The sequence below is a fragment of the Carcharhinus amblyrhynchos genome, chromosome 5, assembly GCF_965287045.1.
Source record: "Carcharhinus amblyrhynchos chromosome 5, sCarAmb.v2.hapA, whole genome shotgun sequence".
NCBI classification, from domain to species: domain Eukaryota; kingdom Metazoa; phylum Chordata; class Chondrichthyes; order Carcharhiniformes; family Carcharhinidae; genus Carcharhinus; species Carcharhinus amblyrhynchos.
The window spans coordinates 6,558,472-6,576,879 of record NC_137328.1 but is presented as its reverse complement, the minus strand read 5'-3'; the positions used below and the strand labels follow the sequence as shown (position 1 = coordinate 6,576,879).

Here is an 18,408-nt window from a genome sequence, read left to right as displayed (position 1 = left end):
ATGGACTGTAGCGTTTCAAGAAGGCAGCTCACCGCCACTTTCTCGAGAGCAACTAGGGACGGGCAATAGATGCTGGCCTAGCCAGTGATGCCCACGTCCCCTGAATGAATTTAAGAATCAGGCACACTCTGAAAACCAATGTAAACTCCAGGCATTTGAATCTCTGAGTGGGAGGATGGGGTGGGAATAGTAAAGCAAATTGACCTGTGTATGTTTAGGGATATTGATTCAACTCCTTCCTCCTTCCAATCAGTTCCCTCCTCTGATGATATTAACACTGATGAATGAAAGGGAAACATTTAAACAGCATTTAAAGCCATCAATAATTTTCTGAATTGGCTCCATTTTTACCCAGGCAACTCAGGAGGTGAAACTTTTCCCTTAATTAAATCAGCATGGCAAACTGTGGAACTAAATGTTACTGGCACACACGGTTCCACAAGTTGGAAGCAGATATCGGCCGTGAAATGTTCCATTCCAATGCCGTAACTTTTTACAATTTATTCATTCATGGGACATGGGCGCCGCTGGCTGGCCAGCATTTATTGCCCGTCCCTAGTTGCCCAAGGGCAGTTGAGAGTCAACCACATTGCTGTGGCTCTGGAGTCACATGTAGGCCAGACCGGGTAAGGACAGCAGATTTCCTTCCCCAAAGGACATTAGTGAACCGGATGGGTTTTTCCAACAATCGATAATGGTTCCATGGTCATCTGTATGTTCTTAATTCCAGATATTTTTAATTGAATTCAAATGCCCCCCCACCATCTGCTGCAGTGGGATTCGAACATGGGTGGCCAGAACATTAGCTAAGTCTCGGGATTAATAGCCCAGCGACAACACCATTAGGCCATCGCCCTCCCCTAACTTTCTCACATGAGTGATGGAAGCCAGAGTCCCACACTCAATGAAGATATGGCAATGCAGTGGGAGCAGTTCCGTTCATAAGCACAGCGGATCTGGTAAGCATGGGGGGGATGTGGGGGACAGTGGTGGGGGTTGGGGGGGCGGGGGAGAAGATAACAGTTTATCGTGGAGTTGGCAGGATTAGTCTCCTGTCAGATCAGCCAGGATCTCATTCAATGGTGGAGCAGGCTCGACGGGCCGAATGGCCTGCTCCTTGTGTATTTGTATGTTCGGATGGAATTTGTATCCCGCAAGGATTGCAAATTCACAAAATGCGCTTTTTAAACAATTTACAAACTGTCTGGAAGGGAAGGGAAAGGTGGAAGGAAATCTATTTATAGACTGAGATCTTGTGTATCCATTACCAGTGTAACATACTGAACAACACATGATTTTATAAACTCATTTGAAAGTAGGTTAAAAATAGAACAGGAAACATTCACTCACTGGTAATGAGTCCTCTCTTCATGTCTGCAAACATAAAGGGGAAATAATCAGCCGGTTGGATCGTGTAATCCAATTTTTTTAAATCATGTATTAATCTTGTAGATTAATGACACATTTGTACCAATTTCATTTCAATACTTACCAAGAAATGAGAGTTTGGTGCATGCATCTGGATCCTGGTGTAAACTGGGAAGCCTGAGACAGTCCGGTAGTGTCAGAGCCGCAGAGTAAATTCCTTTGCGCGAATTGTCTTCTATCGAGAGCCATTCTCTGTAGCAGTAAAGCTCCTTCACTGCCAGGCAGTGCTCGCTGTAACAGAGAAAGAGACAGTGCTTAATACCTCTGGCTTCTTGAGAAAAGAAATTAGGGCCAACCCATTCTGGAGAGATGTTACAAAACACGCAGGGAGCGGGGGAGGTTTCGAACTCTCTTCCTCCAATTGCAGTGGGTGCTGGTTCAATTGTTAGGTTTAAGTTTGAGATAGACTATTTTCTATTGAGCTGGGGTATCAAGGGATATGGGCTGAGGGCAGCTAGATGGAGTTAGGCCACAGATCAGCCATGATCTTTCTCAATGGCGTAGCAGGCTCGAGGGGCTGAATGGCCTATTCCTGTTCCTATGTTCACGGCATGGTAGCACAGTGTGGTTAGCACTGCTGCTTCACAGCTCCAGGGACCTAGGCTCGATTCCTGGCTTGGGTCACTGTCTGTGTGGAGTTTGCACATTCTCCTCGTGTCTGTGTGGGTTTCCTCCGGGTGCTCCGGTTTCCTCCCACAGTCCAAAGATGTCCACTGACTCTCCAACTGAGCATCCCACCCAGACCCTAACCCTGTAACCCCGGGTATTTAATCCACTAATTCCCCTAAACTACATGTCCTGGAACACTAAGGGGCAATTTAGCATGGCCAATCCACCCAACCTATACATCTACCAGCCTCCCATCCATTGACTCTGTCTACACTTCCCACTGCTTCGGCAAAGCAGCCAGCATAATTAAGGACCCCGTGCGCCCCAGACATTCTCTCTCCCACCTTCTTCCATCAGGAAAAAGATAGAAAAATCTGAGATCACGTACCAACCGACTCAAGAACAGCTTCTTCCCTGCTGCTGCCAGACTTTTGAATAGACTTACCTTGCATTAAGTTGATCTTTCTCTACACCCTACCTATGACTGTAACACCACATTCTGCACTCTCTTGTTTCCTTTTCTACGAATGGTATGCTTTGTCTATATAGCACGCAAGAAACAATACTTTTCACTGTATGTTAATATATGTGACAATCATAAATCAAATCAAATCATCAAGATCGTTGGACTGTGGGAGGAAATCGGAGCACCCAGAGGAAACCCCACACAGATGCAGAGAAAATGTGCAATCTCCAAACAGTTGCCCTAGGCCGGAATTAAACCTGGGTCCCTGGCACATTGCGTAGCTGGTAACATATTCTTGTGGATAAAGGATTGGTTAACTAACAGGAAGGAGAGAGTAGGGATTATTGGGTCTGTTTGGGATTGACAAATTAGTGGAGTGTCAGTGATCAGTGCTATGGTCACAACTATTTACAAACCATATGAATGAATTGGATGAAGGGACTGAACGTATGGTAGCTAAATTTGCCGATGACACCAAGATAGGAAGGAAAGTAAGATATCAAGAAGAGCTAAAGAGTCTGCAAAGGAAAATGGGCAGGTTAAGTGAGTGGGCAAAGATTTGGCAGATGGAATATAATGTGGGGGTAAATGTGAGTTTATTCACACTGGACAAATAGAGAAAGTATATTATTTAAATGGAGAAAGATTGCAAGACTTGGTGATGCAGAGGGATCTGGGTGTCCTGGTGCATTTTTAAATTTTTTTTTTATTCATTGTGGATATGGGCATCGCTGGCTGCCAGCATTTATTGCCCATCCCTAGTTACCCGAGGACAATTGAGAGCACTCACATGTAGGCCAGACCAGGTAAGGACAGCAGATTTCCTTTCCTAAAGGGCATTAGTGAACCAGATGGGGTTTTCCTGACAATTGTTTCATGGTCATCAGTACATTCTTAATTCCAGAATATTTTATTGAATTCAAATTCCACCATTGGCCGTGGCGAGATTTGAACCCAGGTCCCCAGAACATTAGCTGAGATTCTGGATTAATAGTCTAAGCGATAATACCACTTGGCCATCGCTTCTATCGCACCCATCGTCATGGGTACATAAATCCCAAAATGTTACATGTGCAGCGAGTGATTAGGAAGGCAGATGGAATGTTGGTGTTTACTATAGGAGAATGGAATATAAAAGTAGGGATGTTTTACAGCAACTGTACAGGGTCTTGGTGAGACCACATCTGGAATAAAATGTACAGTTTTGGTCTCCTTATTTGAAGGAAGTATAAATGTGTTCGGAACAGAGAAGGTTCACGTGTCTCATCCCTGGGACGAGGGGTTGATCTTCTGCGGAAAGGTTAGGCAGGTTGTGCCTACACCCATTGGAGTTTAGAAGAATGACAGGTGGTGCTATTGAAATGTAAGGTCCTGATGGGGTTTAACAGGGTGGGTACCCAGAGGATGTTTCTTCTTGTGGGGAGACTAGAACAAGCCAACTCTGTTTAAGAATAAGTGACCCCTCCTTTAAGGCGGAGAAACTACTTCTCCCGAAAGGGTTGTGGATCTGTGGAATTCGCTCCCCCAAAGTGCGGTGGATGCTGGAACAGTGAGTAAATTTAAGGGAGACTCAGACAGATTTTTAATTGGTAACGGTTATGGGGAGAAGGCAGGAAAATGGGAACAAGGAGTATCCCCACAGGGAAGTGTTCTCTGAACACATTTATACGCTCTTTCAAATAAGGACACCAAAACTGTACATTTTATTCCAGATGTGGCCTCACCAAGACCCTGGACAGTTGCTGTAAAACATCCCTACTTTTATATTCCATTCCCCTTATAGTAAACACCAACATTCCATCTGCCTTCCTAATCACTCGCTGCACATGTAAGATTTTGGGATTTATGTACCCATGACGATGGGTGCGATAGAAGCGATGGCCTAGTGGTATTATCGCTAGACTATCAATCCAGAAACTCAGCTTAATGGGGACCTGGGTTCAAATCTCGCCACGGCAGATGGTGGAATTTGAATTCGATAAAAAAATCTACCATAATTGAATGGTGGAGCAGATCGATGGGCCGAATGGTCTAATTCTGCTCCTATGTCTTATGAATTTATGAGATGAGGAAGGTGTTTTCTCTCAGAGGGTTGTTAGTATGTAGAATTGTCTTCCCCAGACCAGCAGTGGAGGTTGAATTTACTTGAGGATGAGTTAGACAGGTTTTTGATAGATAACGGAGTGGGGGGGGGAGGGGGGGGTTGGCGGCAGGGGGAAGGGGGAGAGGAGTGGGTGAGGAGAGGGGGACAGTGGGTGGGGAGGGGTAAGGAGTAGGGGGGAGAGGGAGGGAGTGGGGGTTGGGGGGAATGGGGTTGGAGGGGATGAGGAGAGGGGAAGGGGGAGGAAGGAGGGTATGGGGGGGTGAGAGGGAGTTGGGTGGGGAGGGAGTGCAGGAGAGAGAGGGGGTGGGGTGGCAGGAAAGTAGCAGTGAGAGTCAAAGCCACAACCAGGTCTATTGTGGAACGGCAGAGGAGGGCCAAATGAATGGCTCTCTCCTCAGTCCTGCATTCCAACATTGAGTTAAAATAAATTACATATTTATCGAGAGAAATTGGTGAACATCCCTTTCCGTGGCTGTAGGAGGTTGCTGTCTAATATACTACGCACTGTAAATTTACAGGAGATTACACTGGTGGAGGATAATTAATGGGAAACAGATGTGGGCACAGGTCTGGGTAGAACAGCGGGGCTGAAACACGTGGCTTCCTCCTCTGGGACTGGGACTTGGATCCGATCCAGGCTAATAGGATGCATCTCTGACCTTCTTCCTTTATTGGTTGCAAGAGCCATTGTCCACATGGGACTCTGGGCTATTACAATCCTGACCCGAGTGCGATGCAAAAACAAATTCCCTAATTAGGATTAATCAATAATAAACCGGTGATATTATTCAGAGGTAAATGATGCGGAAAACCAACACAGTCTTTTGGAGGATGTACACTTTGAAGGTTTGGTGGCAAAACAAACCCTTCACAACCTGAGGAAATCCCAGAGAGCGATACAGTGAGCAACGCTTAAAGCTTACTGATTTTTACAATGCGGGAAACACAGCAACAAATCTGCATACCACTGGAAATTCCTGCCTGAACTCAACGCACATTTAAACAATCCGCCCAATTCTGTCTTTTAGGCCATAAGACCGTAAGACATAGGGGCAGAATTAGGCCACTCGGCCCATCGAGTCTGCTGTGCCATTCGATCATGGCTGATATTTTTCTCATCCCCATTCCCCTGCCCTTTCCCCATAACCCCTGATCCCCCTTATTAATCCAGAACCTATCTGGCACTGTCTGAAAGACACTCAATGACCTGATCCCTACAGCCTTCTGCGGCAAAGAATTCCACAGATTCCCCACTCTCTGGCTGAAGAAATTTCTCCTCATCTCTGTTTTAAAGGAACGTCCCTTTAGCCTGAGGTTGTGGCCTCTGGTTCTAGTTTTTCCTACTAATGGAAACATCCTATCCACATCCAGTCTATCCGGGCCTCGCAGTATCCTATAAATTTCAATAAGATCCCCCTTCATCCTTCTAAACTCTAAGGAGTACAGACCCAGAGTCCCCAGCTGTTCCTCTTTAAAAAGCGTTTGGACTATAAATGGGTAAGATGGGTATGGAGGGATATGGGCCAAATGCGGGCAATTGGGTCTGGCTTAGCGGTTAAAAAACAAGGTGGCGTGGACAAGTTGGGCCTGTTTCCATGCTGTAATTTTAAATTTTCTTTCTTGCCCAGTATGATTCCCGCGGTGGTTAAGATGAGAGAATTTTGGCCCAGATCACCTGTTCCTCGGCGCTGGTTGAAAGGCCAGAATTTTACCATTGTTTGTGCCGGTGGGATTTCCCCATCCCTCTGCAATGAACGGAGATTTGAGTGGCCACCAAATTCTCTGAGCTCGCTGCCGCAGGAGCGTGGCGTGAACGTCCGGTCAGATCGCGCCCCGCCAGTAACTCGGACACTGCGAGAAAAGCCACCCTTCCTCAAATCGAGTCGTGTGATCTTTTATCTCTTGCCTGAGAAGGCAGGTAGCGTCTTCATTGTCTCATCTGAAAGGTGGCACTTCTGCCAGCTCTGCATTCCCTCGGTGCCACACTTGACATGGCAGCCTACCTGTGCTCAAATCTTTGGTTTGCGTCCACAACGCTACCCACTAAGCCCTGGCTGATACCTCAGTGAAGTTGTTCTGTGCCTGGCCCATGCTTTGACTGATCTGGAAGTGGCTGGAACTGGATGTAGAAAGTGGGAAAAATGTCCTATTCTTCAACGCTAAACGCAAAATTCACAACTTCTCCCGTCCGCAAAGCAAAGTGGGACTATTTTCTGTAGAAAAATCACAGGGCAACAGGGAAAGAACTGATGAGTGCGGCTAATTGGATAACTCTTTCGGAGAGCCAGTCCAGATGGATGGGGCCAAATGGCCTCCTTCTGGGCATAACCATTCTGTGATCTCAAGTTATTCTTGCCAGCGTTAGATGAATATAACAGGCATTTCACTACAGCTCTCCAAGGCAGCTGCTTATCCATTCATTTTAATATGCCCGCTAAAATTAACAATGCAATCTTGGCAGTCGTGAAATTAAGTATTGGCAGCACAGAGACCGGCACGGTGGCCAGCATCGCTGTCTCACAGTGCCAGGGATCCGGGTTCGATTCCCGGCTTCGGTCACTGTCTGTGCAGGGTTGGCATGTTCTCCCCGTGCCTGCATGGGTTTCCTCCCACAGTCCAGAGATGTGGGGGTTAGGTGGATTGGCCATGCCAAATTGCCCCTTAGTGTCAGGAGGACTAGCTAGGGTAAATATATGGAGTTATGGGGATAGGACCTGGGTCGGTGAAGACTCGATGGACTGAATGGCCTCCTTCTGCACTGTAGGATTTTATGATGATACTTTGGCCGGAATTTTTTGGCTTGCCTGCCCCGATTCTGGGGGCGGGCGAGGCTCGGAGAATGGCACTCTCCATCGGCTTCAGACGGGATCGTACGGACCATGGGCGGACGTGCCGGTAAAATCCTGCCCTTTGATCGTTACAAGGAACATTTTGCTTTTTTTATTCATTAGTGGGACATGGACGTAGCTGGCTGTCCAGCATTTATTGCCCCATCCCTAATTGCCTTTGAGCTGAGTGGTTTGCTCAGCCATTTCGGAGGGCAGTTGGGAGCCAACCACATTGTTTACAGGGAACCCTGATCTCTCAAAGTCCTCACACGTCCACAGAGTCTGAAGGCCTCGCTGGTATAAGGAAACGGGAGTCGTGCTACGCACAGTGCTGGTGCCAATTGCCATCTGAACCACCCTAAATTTAGCCATGGCAATCCACAGCTCAAATAGCAGCGTAACCATACTGGGAGGGAAATAGCATGGCAGATTGGAATTAACAATTACCTGTGGTGCTCAGATCCACTTCTCAGACGAGACGTTGGAGCTTTAACCTCTCAAATGGAAGCTAACAACCTTTCAACGGAAGGACTGCCCTATTTTTTTGGGTGGAACAGTTTTCCCTCAACAGAGATCTCCAGAGTAAATGGTCTGGCCGTGTATTTTGCTGCTACTTCTGGGAACTTGCTGTGTGCAAATCAACAACCACATTTTTGACATGACAATGATACTTTGCCAATACTTTATTGCCTGCAAAGTGCTTTGGGATGTCCTGAGAGGTGCTATTTAAATGCAATGTCATGGATTCATAGAATCCCTACAGTACAGAAGGAGGCAATTCGGCCCATCGAGCCTGCACCAACAGCAACCCCCCTATCCCCATATATTTACCATCATAATCCTCCTGAAACTAAGGTCAATTTACCATGGCCAATCAACTTAACCCGCATGTCTTTGGAGTGTGGGAGGAAACCTGAGCACCCGGAGGAAACCCACGCAGAGACGGAGAGAACATGCAAACTCCAGACAGATAGCGATGCAAGCTGGGAATCGAACCAGGGTCCCTGGCGCTGTGAGTCAGTAGTGCTAACCACTGTGCTACCGAGCCACTCCAGATCTCTCTCTTTTTAAATAGGAATTTGCAAACTAGTGAAAGCTGGAAAACATAAGGGACCAAAACTTCACGACTGCCAAGATTGAATTAATTTTAGCGGGCATATTAAAATGAATGGATAAACAGCTGCCTTGGAGATCCGTAGTGAAATACCTGTTATATTCATCTCGCACTGACAGGAGTAACTTAAAATCAGAGAATGGTTATGCCCAGAAGGAGGCCATTTGGCCCATCCGCAAAGAGTTATCCAATTTGTGGCATTTTTACCAGTTCTTTCCCTGTTGCCCTGCGAGTTTCCACAGCATCTCGGTGACTGACCTACCGGCACACGGGCTTCGGGGCAGGTCCCACCCCGGATGGGTTGCAGTCGTGGTAAATGGAATGGCAGAGTAATGACTCCGCAGCTGGTTTGCACAATAAGCTGACACCGTCCAGCTCCGTCCACGCACTCCGGGACATCATCTCTTGTGTTCCCTCCGCATCAGCGTAAGAGGCGTTGAAGAAAACAAGTCTGCCCTTCCCCAGGACACCTTTACACGTCTCTCCACGGTAGGTACTGCAGTAGCCCAAGTCACCTTTGTACAATCTGAAATCAGAAACGAGACCTGCTGAAGTGATGCGTATAAACGTTCAGGAAAGTCTCTCTCTTTCACTCGCTCCCCCTACCCCCAACTCTCTCACGTGTGCTCTCTTTCATTCTGGCCAGACGCAGCGGTTTTAAGAATCGCCTTTAAAGGGAGGACGGGGGTAGATTTCAGGAGGGAATTTCAGAATTTAGGGACTGGGCAGGTGCAAATCATTGGCCGCCAACGGTGGAGTGGTTAAATTCAGATTGGGACAGGGAGCTAAAGAGGAGGAGAGCAGAGAATTCAGGGGGTTGGAAGAGGTTCGAGATATGAAGGGACCTCAAGCAGACACGCCGTTTACAGAATCACAGAATGAATAAAGCGCAGAAGAAGGCCATTGGGCCCATCATCTCTGTGCTGGCTCTCTGAAGGGGTAAAACAGTTTTAAATGTAAAAGAGCCCCCCCCTCCCCCACATCACTGAATGGTGGGTCAATACACATCACCTTTCTACACCACGTTGAAGTTTACTATTGCACAGTTAACAATGCAGTTAGCATGGAGAGATCTGGGCGTACTTATCCAATGATCACCGAAAGCGGCAATGCAGGTGGATAAGGTAACCAAGAAGCTTGCCTTCAACGATCGGGATACTGAATACAAAAATTAGCAGGTCATGCTGCAGCTGTACAGAACCATGGTTAGGCCTCATTTGGAATATTGTGTACAATTCTGGTTGCCACGCTACTAGAAGGATGTGGATGCTTTGGAGAGAGTACAGACGAGGTTTACCAGGATGTTGCCTGGTCTGGAGGGTATTAGACACGAGGAGAGGTTGGAGAAACTCTGTTTGTTCTCACTGGAATGATGGAGGTTGAGGGGTGACCTGATGGAGGTTTACAAGATTGAGTGGCATGGACAGAGTGGATAGTCAGATGCTCTTTCCTAAGGTAGAAAAGTCAAGTGCTAGGGGACATAGGTTTAAAGTGCGAGGGGAAAGGTTTAGAGGAGATGTGCGAGGCAAGTTTTTTTACACAGAGAGCGGTGAATGTCTGGAACTTAACTAGATAAATACATGACTAGGATGGAAATGGAAGGATATGGACTCTAAGAGGGTACGGTTTTTGTTTAGGCAGGCATCATGATCGGCACAGGCTGGGAGGGCTGAAGGCCCTGTTCCTGTGCAGCACTGAGAAGAAAATCTCGGCACACAATCACCAACGTGCTGGTAACCTTGGAGCTTTGCAATGGGAGGTGAGGAATTCATGCTGGTTGTTACAAGCAGATGTTGTGCCTGCAACACCCTCCCCAGGACATAACCTTCATTCCAAAAATGGCCAAAAGAGTGAGAATACCAATGCGAAAAGCATCTGACCCAAAGCAACTCCCTGATTTAACTCCACTTATTATCTACCACACTGCGGCCAATCCCTGAAAAGCCAGCAACCAACAGAAAACGTGACCCCCTCTGATGCGACATCTCACTTACTGTCCTGTCTGGAGACAATACACATCTCTTTAACCTATGTTCAATGCTATCTCCACTCACATTGTCTGCACCTTTAAGACTTGAATAGCAGATTAGCTGTAAAGATTCGCATTCTAATCAGTATTCTGTAAACTGTGTGTGTGCCTTTATATGCCCTGTTTGTGATCAGAACTCCCCACTCACCTGACGAAGGAACAGTGTTCCGAAAGCTAGTGGCATTTACTACCAAATAAACCTGTTGGACTTTAACCTGGTGTTGTGAGACTTCTCACTGTGATAGGCCAGGACAGAGAGAGCCACGGATAAAATCTTCACACTTCCCATGCCCCACCCGGAGAGGTGAAACTCCCTCTCTCTGTTCACTTCATTCCAATAAAAAGCATCACAAACATTTGGATTTTTATCTTTTGCCAAATGTGGCATTTGGCGTTTTTGTTTTCTACTGGACGGAAACAATTGCTGCTTTGACAACTGGTGCAGCGGTCCAGGAATCTTTCAGAATAATTCTGTACTCTTACCTCCATTCTATGGGGAAGTAGCAGGTTCCATCGGAGATCGGACAGAGTGAATCCAAAACCAGGAAGAAGAAGAGGAAAGTTAGACTTTTGTCCATTAACGTAAGATGCAGTGTGTGTGTGTGTGTGTGTGTGTGTGTGTGTGTGTGTGTGTGTGTGTGTGTGTGTGTGTGTGTGTGTGTGTGTGTGCACATGTGTTGTGTAAGGAGAATTACAACCTGAGCTATTCCTGTGTGTGTGTCTATGAGTTGTGTTAGATAACTCCCCAATTCTGTGTATGTGCGAGAGTCGTGTTAGACTTCAGCCCTAACATGTGTATGTGTGCGTGTGAGAGGGCTGCATTCAACTGCACCGTGTGGGTGTGCCTGTGTGTGTGTGTGAGAGAGTGTGAGAGTGTGAGAGTGAGAGTGAGAGTGAGTGTGCGAGTGTGAGAGTGTGAGAGTGAGAGTGAGATTGAGAGTGAGTGTGAGAGTGAGTGTGAGAGTGAGTCTGTGAGAGTGTGAGCGTGTGTGTGTGTGTATGTGTGAGAGTGTGAGTGTGTGTATGTGTGAGAGTGTGTGTATGTGAGAGTGTGTGTGTGTGTATGTGTGAGAGTGTGTGTATGTGAGAGTGTGAGTGTGTGTGAGGGTGTTTGTGTGTGTGTGTCTGTGCTTGAGAGCTGTATTCAACTGCACCGTGTGTGTGTTGGGTTTGAGAATTGTGCTCAACTGCACTTCATGTGTGTGAGCATATATGTGCCTTTGTTTGTATCTGTGTGTGTGTGTGTGTGTGGGGGGGGGGGGGGGTGTGTGTGGGGGGTTGTGAGAGAGAGAGATTTGTCAGACTGCACTCTGATCCTTCAAGATCTGTGTGTGTCTTTGAGTTGTGCGAGACTGCACAATGTGAGTGTCCATGAGTCTCTGTGTCCGTGTGTCTGTGTGTGTGTGTGAACTGTGTAGACTTCACCCTGAACCCTTGAGATTTATGCATTAGTGCATATGTGCATGTGTGTGTGTGTGTGAGGGGCCCTAGCTCGGGGTGGACAGGTGTGGTGGGAATCAGACCCTATAAATATGCAGCAACTTTACTGATGTCCTGCAGAGAGAAGAATGTGTGTCACATTCACAACATCTCAACAAATCCTTAAACATGTTTGTTGCAAGCAACCATTAAACAGGAATCAGGGTACAGCTCTCTGCCTGGAAGCAAAATCTAGGGTTAAGGTTAAAATCAGCAAGTTTAGGTGAGCAAGAATCTTAACACATTTCAGATTGATTGCTTGATACAGAGAGGGGAAACTTCTGAGTAATTTGAGACATTCGGGTGAAATAAATGGCATTGTTCTGGATGGTATTTTGAAAGTTGATGGAGTATTTTGAGGGCACGAGATTAATCTTGTTAAAAACACCTATTTCCGTACTGACAAATTCAAGGGAGATCTCCAACAGGAATTTACTACATACGTGCGTCTCTGAGCTATCGCCAGCCTTTCGCGCGACTTGCTTCACTGGAATGCTTGGCCCAAGACACACAAAGCTGGGGTTTCCCCCTCATTGTAGTGCACGAGAGTTATCAGTAAAAACTTTACTGACCACAGATTGTTTACCCACCTCTGTTTGTCTACGGAATGTTAGGCTAAACGCCACGGTTAAAAATATTTGAAAGGAAGACGGATTAAACGTGGGGCCGGGTTGAATTTTGAGACTTGCAATACCTTCCGCCGAATGACAGACTAGGATTTCAGAAGGGGTTTTGCACGTGCACAGACGGGAGATTGATTGGGAAGGCTGGCGGTTTCTGCTTGGCCAGGAGCCAAGTTGCTAGGAAGCATTGGTTGACGTGCCGAGCGATGAATGTTTCTTTATATGGTCAGCCACACCTGACACACGGCACCGGAGCCAGCAAGATCCCACTCCTGTGGCCCACGGTAGCCTGGGAGAGGATGGAACATTTTAGAAATTAATTTGTGGGGCGTAGGCGTCGCTGGCTGCCCGAGGGCAACTGGGAGTCAACCACATTTGCTGTGACTCCGGAGTCCCATGTAGGCCAGACCGGGTAAGGGCGATAGATTTCCTTCCCTAAGCCGTTTTTCCAACAACCGACAATGGTTTCATGCTCATCAGCAGATTCTAAAATCCAGATCTTTTTTTTAATTGAATTTAAATTCCACCATCTGCCGTGGCGGGATTCGAACCCAGGTCCCCAGAGCATTAACTGAGTTTCTGGATTAATAATCTAACGAGAATGCCGCTGGACCATCACCTCCCCTGTGGATATGAATTCCAACTAACCAGAAGAAATCTGGCTTCAGCCTTGTGTTCAAAGAATGGGTTCTGCTTTGACGGGTGTGACTGTTCTTACAGTCTGGGCTTTTATTAAAAGCTTCTTTTCTCTTTAACTGTGCCCCTCGTTCAGCACTCACTTTACTGCATCTGTTAGCCAGCTGGGAATGTTGAGAGGTGGTGAACACAGCTACACTTCACTCCATCCCTCTGATTCCGTTCCATGGATATGTTTGCAGTAAAAGTTACTTTCCCTTTACCTCACGGTTGTGTCTATCCCACGAATAATCTGGCTGACATTTGCCGAACCTAAACCGTCGTTTTTACAGCCAAAAACTTAAAGACGAGATTTAGTAAAGGGAACAGTCACTCAGAACTTGAGAACTGCTGAAAAGCGAGACGTGTTGACAAAGATTTTCATCCTGCACTCATCAGGACAAACACAAGAATACCAAATTTCAAACTGTCACAATTTGAAGTTCATTTATTTGCGTCAAAAGTAGGCTCACAAATCCATTCTTGGGATTTGGGTGTCACTGGCTTATCCAATTTATTGGCCATCTCTCTGTCTACCCCAGTGTTTCCCACATTTGTTTATTTATTAGCATTACAAGTAGGCTTACATTAACACTGCAATGAAGTTGCTGTGAAAATCCCCTAATCGCCAAACTCTGGCACCTGTTCGGGTACACGGAGGGAGAGTTTAGCATGGCCAATCTACCTAACCAGTACGCCTTTCTGACTGTGGGAGGAAACCGGAACACCCGCAGGAAACCCACACAGACACGGGAAGAACGTGCAGACTCCGCACAGACAGTGACCCAAGCCGGGAATCGAACCTGGGCCCTTGACACTATGAGGCAGCAGCGCTAACCACTGTGCTGCCAACAGGAGAAAAGGGTGCTTATCGGTTGGGGAGTTGGTTCTGATTGGGTGAGGCATTGCCATGGAGAAAACAACAAAGAACTCTTGGCTCCCTAAGATCCTGGGCAATTCAAAGGAGACGCAAGGCTTGGACGTGTTCCTTTTGTTTGCGGAGGATGGGTCCCTGTGTGTGAATGCATGTCACCTTGAGCATGTATAAATGAGACACGTTATGAACTCAACTGGTTGCCTAAAATTACAGAGAAACATAAAGATAAGGAGGTCATATCAAATTAATGTTTGAAAAAATAGAATAAATCTAAAATAGGGAAGTGTGAGGGGGGACCTGATAGAGGTCTTAAAAACTATGCAGGGGTTTGATAGGGCAAACATGGAGAAGATGGGCTGAATTACACAGGGTGCCATGAGTCTGCCTCCCTGAGTAAAACATTAGCAGGACAGGGGGAAAGCCCACCGAAGCGAGGAACTGCTCCTCAGGGACAGGACTTCAGACCTCACAAAGCTGTTTTATTCGCTTTTCTTTCTTTTAATTATTCATGGGACATGGGCGTCGCTGGCCGAGCCTGTATTTATTGCCCATCCCTACTTGCCCAAGGGCAGTTGAGAGTTAACCACATTGCCGTGGCTCTGGAGTCACATGTAGGCCAGACCGGGTAAGGACGGCAGATTTCCTTCCCTCAAGGACATTAGTGAACCAGATGGATTTTTACGACAATCGACAATTGTTTCATGGTCATCAGTCGATTCTTAATTCTGGACATCATTCATTGAATTCAAATTCCACCATCTGCCGCGGTGGGATTTGAACCTGGGGACCCCAGAGGCTGGCATCTCTCAATGTACTGGTAGCACCAGTGGCCACTGCCAGTTCTGCAATTGGGTGATGAAGAGCTAAGAGAAATTGGAATTTTATTACTGCTTTGGGAGGGTTGACGAGGAAGTGGGGGCTGGGATTTGAGAGACATGAGGGAGGGAAACTGAGCAGGTAGGGAGGGAGTTACTCTTTGGGGGACCCTCTGATAGGCTGAGGGGGACAATTAAGGAGGGACATCTCCTCCCTGCCCACCCAGGGAAACTTGCCAGGCTCACCACTCAGTGTGGGCCTTTTCTGCTGCTGGCCAAATGTTGGTAATGGTGAGATGAAGCCCTTAGTGAGGGCCTCAGTTGGCCCACAGGGAAGGAAGCTGCCCAATACCCAGCCCCAGATGTGGTGGTGGCAAGAGTGGGAGGGCAGGATGCCCATTGATTTAACATGCCCTCATCTTCAAACCTGCCGGGGGGGGCATTAAATCTACCCCAATTCTTCCACTTGTAGGGGAGACCACAACTATTGGCTGTGAACACAAGATACTCTTCTTTCCTCTATGCCTCTACTTTCTCAGGAGACGAAGGAAATTCGGAATGTCAGCTACGACTCTCACCAACTTTTACAGATGCCCCAGAGAAAGCATTCTTTCTGGTTGTATCACAGCTTGGTATGGGCTCCTGCTCTGCCCAAGACCACAAGGAACTACAAAGATCGTGAATGTAGCCCAATCCATCAAACCAGCCTCCCATCCATTGACTCTATCTACACTTCCCGCTGCCTTGGAAAAGCACCCAGCATGATTAAAGATCACAAGCACCCTGGGCACTCTCTCTTCCATATTCTTCCAACTTTTACAGATGTACCATAGAAAACATTCTTTCTGGTTGTATCACAACTTAGTATGGGCTCCTGCTGTGCCCAAGACTGCAAGAAACTACAAAATGTTGTGAATGTAGCCCAATCCATCACGCAAACCAGCCTCCCATCCATTGACTCTGTCTACACTTCCTGCTGCCTCAGAAAAGCAGCCAGCAAAATTAAAAACCCTACGCATCCCGGACATTCTCCCTTCCACCTTCTTCTGTCAGGAAAAAGATACAAAAGTCTGAGGTCACGTCAAGAACAGCTTCTTCCCTGCTGCTATCAGACTTTTGAATGGACCTACCTCTCACTAAATTGATCTTTCTCCACACCCTAGCTATGACTGTAACACTACATTCTGCAGTGTCTATGAACGATATGCTTTGCCTGTATAGTATGCAAGGAAAAATACTTTTCACTGTATGCTAATACACGTGACAATAATAAATCAAATCAAAAAGTCACTAATAAATCCAACAGGGAATTCAGGCAAGACATCTATGGCCAGAGAGTGTGGAACTCACTACCATAGGGAGTGGTTGAGGCAAATAGCATGGATGCCTTTAAGGGAAAACTGGATAAACTGGAGGAGGGAGAGAAGATCAGACTATGTTGATAGGATGATGAAGTAAGTCGGAAGGGGAACAGTGCGGAGCATAAAACCCAGCAAAGACCAGCTGGGCCACTATCTGTGCTGTGAAACTTGATATCAAAGTGGGAGAGAGAAGAGTAAATATATTTTCATTGCCAGAGCAAGCTTGGTTAATCTTCATGTTATGGCTTCAAACGGAGTGAATACAAGTCTCTGGGTTATTAAGACAACACTAAACTGTCTGTAATATTTAAAACAAAATGCATTGGAGCGTTAGCGCCTGCGTCAATATCATTGGTTAAGGTCATTGCAGGGTTGGTAAATTGAAACCAGAATCACTCTTGGATCTTCGAGCTAACAATCTGTTGGCCGGAGCTGCCAACGTCTTTCCCAGCGTGAGTTTGCAGTGAGACTACAGCCAGGGATTGATGTGGCACACAGCAGCAGGATCAAACATTCCGAGAAGGGGGAAAAGAAAACACCTTTGTTATGTCTGGCGACAGACGGCCTCTTAACGTGAACACAATCATTGCAGGAGCTGACAGGATTTCCACTTGGGTTTCTGACTAAGTTTGCTTTGGAGGACAAACCGTTCGATGAGCTCTGCCATCTATTTATCCGCCTGCCATGTTAAAAGAATAAGCTTGACACTGAATAATTCCGATTCTGTGCCCCCTAACCCCTGCGTGCGCTGTGATTGTGCTAAAAGGTGGCTTTGTTTGGATTCTGAAAGGGCCTTGAGCTCCCCATCTCCTCACTTGCACCAAGTTCTGTCCATCCATCAACCCCTGAGCCTGCTGACGACTCCTGTTTGAAACAGTTTCATCCCTACTTTCGCAACACCTCACCCCCACCTTGCTTCTGTAATATCTGCTCCTTTAGCCTGTAAAAGTCCTCAGAGGCAGAAGTCCCTTCACCAAAATCCCTTCATTTACAAGTCTGACAGTAGCAGATAGAGAGCTTTCAGTCAGCAGTCTACATTCGGAGTCCCAGAGGAACTGACACGCCTAGCTAAGGACAAAACAAGAAGCTTCCTGATTGGCCCATCAATTTGGCCCTTCTCTTTTTATTACAGAACAATTACAAAAATACAAATGCAAAAATACATTACACTATTCAAGAAAAAAAAATGCCATCTCAAATTCTGAAGATAAAATTTGGCCCTTAATTAGAGACATTGTTTGTTCTTCAACCAAATAAACAAAATCAAATTAACTTAGGGGGGCCCTTAATCAGGGAGTTCATACTTTAACAGACCCACCTCAATTACCTGATTAAAGTCATTACACAGCCTCACAGTTCTCCAGGATATTTGCTCTTCTCTAACTCCAGCCTCTTGTGCATTGCTCGATTTTAACCTCTCTGTGTGCCACTGATAGCCTCCAGCTGCCTAGGCCCTACTCTCTGGAATTCCCCATCCCTGCCTTGCCATCCCTCTATTTCACCGTCCCCTAAGATACTCCTGAAAACTCTTTTGATCACCTGACGCAGGCTGGAATTCTCCTGTCTCACATTAAAGTTGGGATTTGTCATATGGGTGAGGATTAGCTAGCATGCAGATTAAGTATCCAATTAAGGGCAGCATGTAGGATTCCTGAAGCTGGATAACCAATTAGAGGCCTTCCAGTTTGAGAGGGGTGCTCAGGTGCAGTAGAAGGTCAGTAACTGAGAGGGTGTCTCAACAAGAAGTTTGCTTCTGAACCACATTTTAAAAACTTTTCTAAAAAGCAGCAAGGCCACCATTGTGGGGTTTAAGGTGAGGTGGTGGGGTGTGAGGAGGGGACATCCCCTCTATGAGTTGGTCATTAGTCGCACTTTCAGCCAGACAGATATGGAAGGCCTTTAGGCCTGCTTGGAGTACTTACGCCACAGCGTGAGTGTCCATCTCCAGTCATTGATCTGTCCCTCTGTCACATCAGAAAACTGGAAAACCGCAGTTGGTT

General features: G+C 46.6%; 1 protein-coding gene across 1 annotated transcript in view; it reads right to left on the bottom strand.

The window, feature by feature from the left end:
* The window catches only part of musk (muscle, skeletal, receptor tyrosine kinase), a 137,388-nt gene that overhangs the window by 71,735 nt on the left and 47,245 nt on the right, over positions 1-18,408 (bottom strand). The window contains exons 8-11 of the mRNA XM_080189607.1: positions 11,062-11,068; positions 8,812-9,075; positions 1,493-1,659; positions 1,351-1,374 (exon numbers count right to left, since the gene is read on the bottom strand). Coding sequence (XP_080045733.1) covers positions 1,351-1,374; positions 1,493-1,659; positions 8,812-9,075; positions 11,062-11,068 — 462 coding nt within the window. The remainder of the gene's footprint in view (positions 1-1,350; positions 1,375-1,492; positions 1,660-8,811; positions 9,076-11,061; positions 11,069-18,408) is intronic.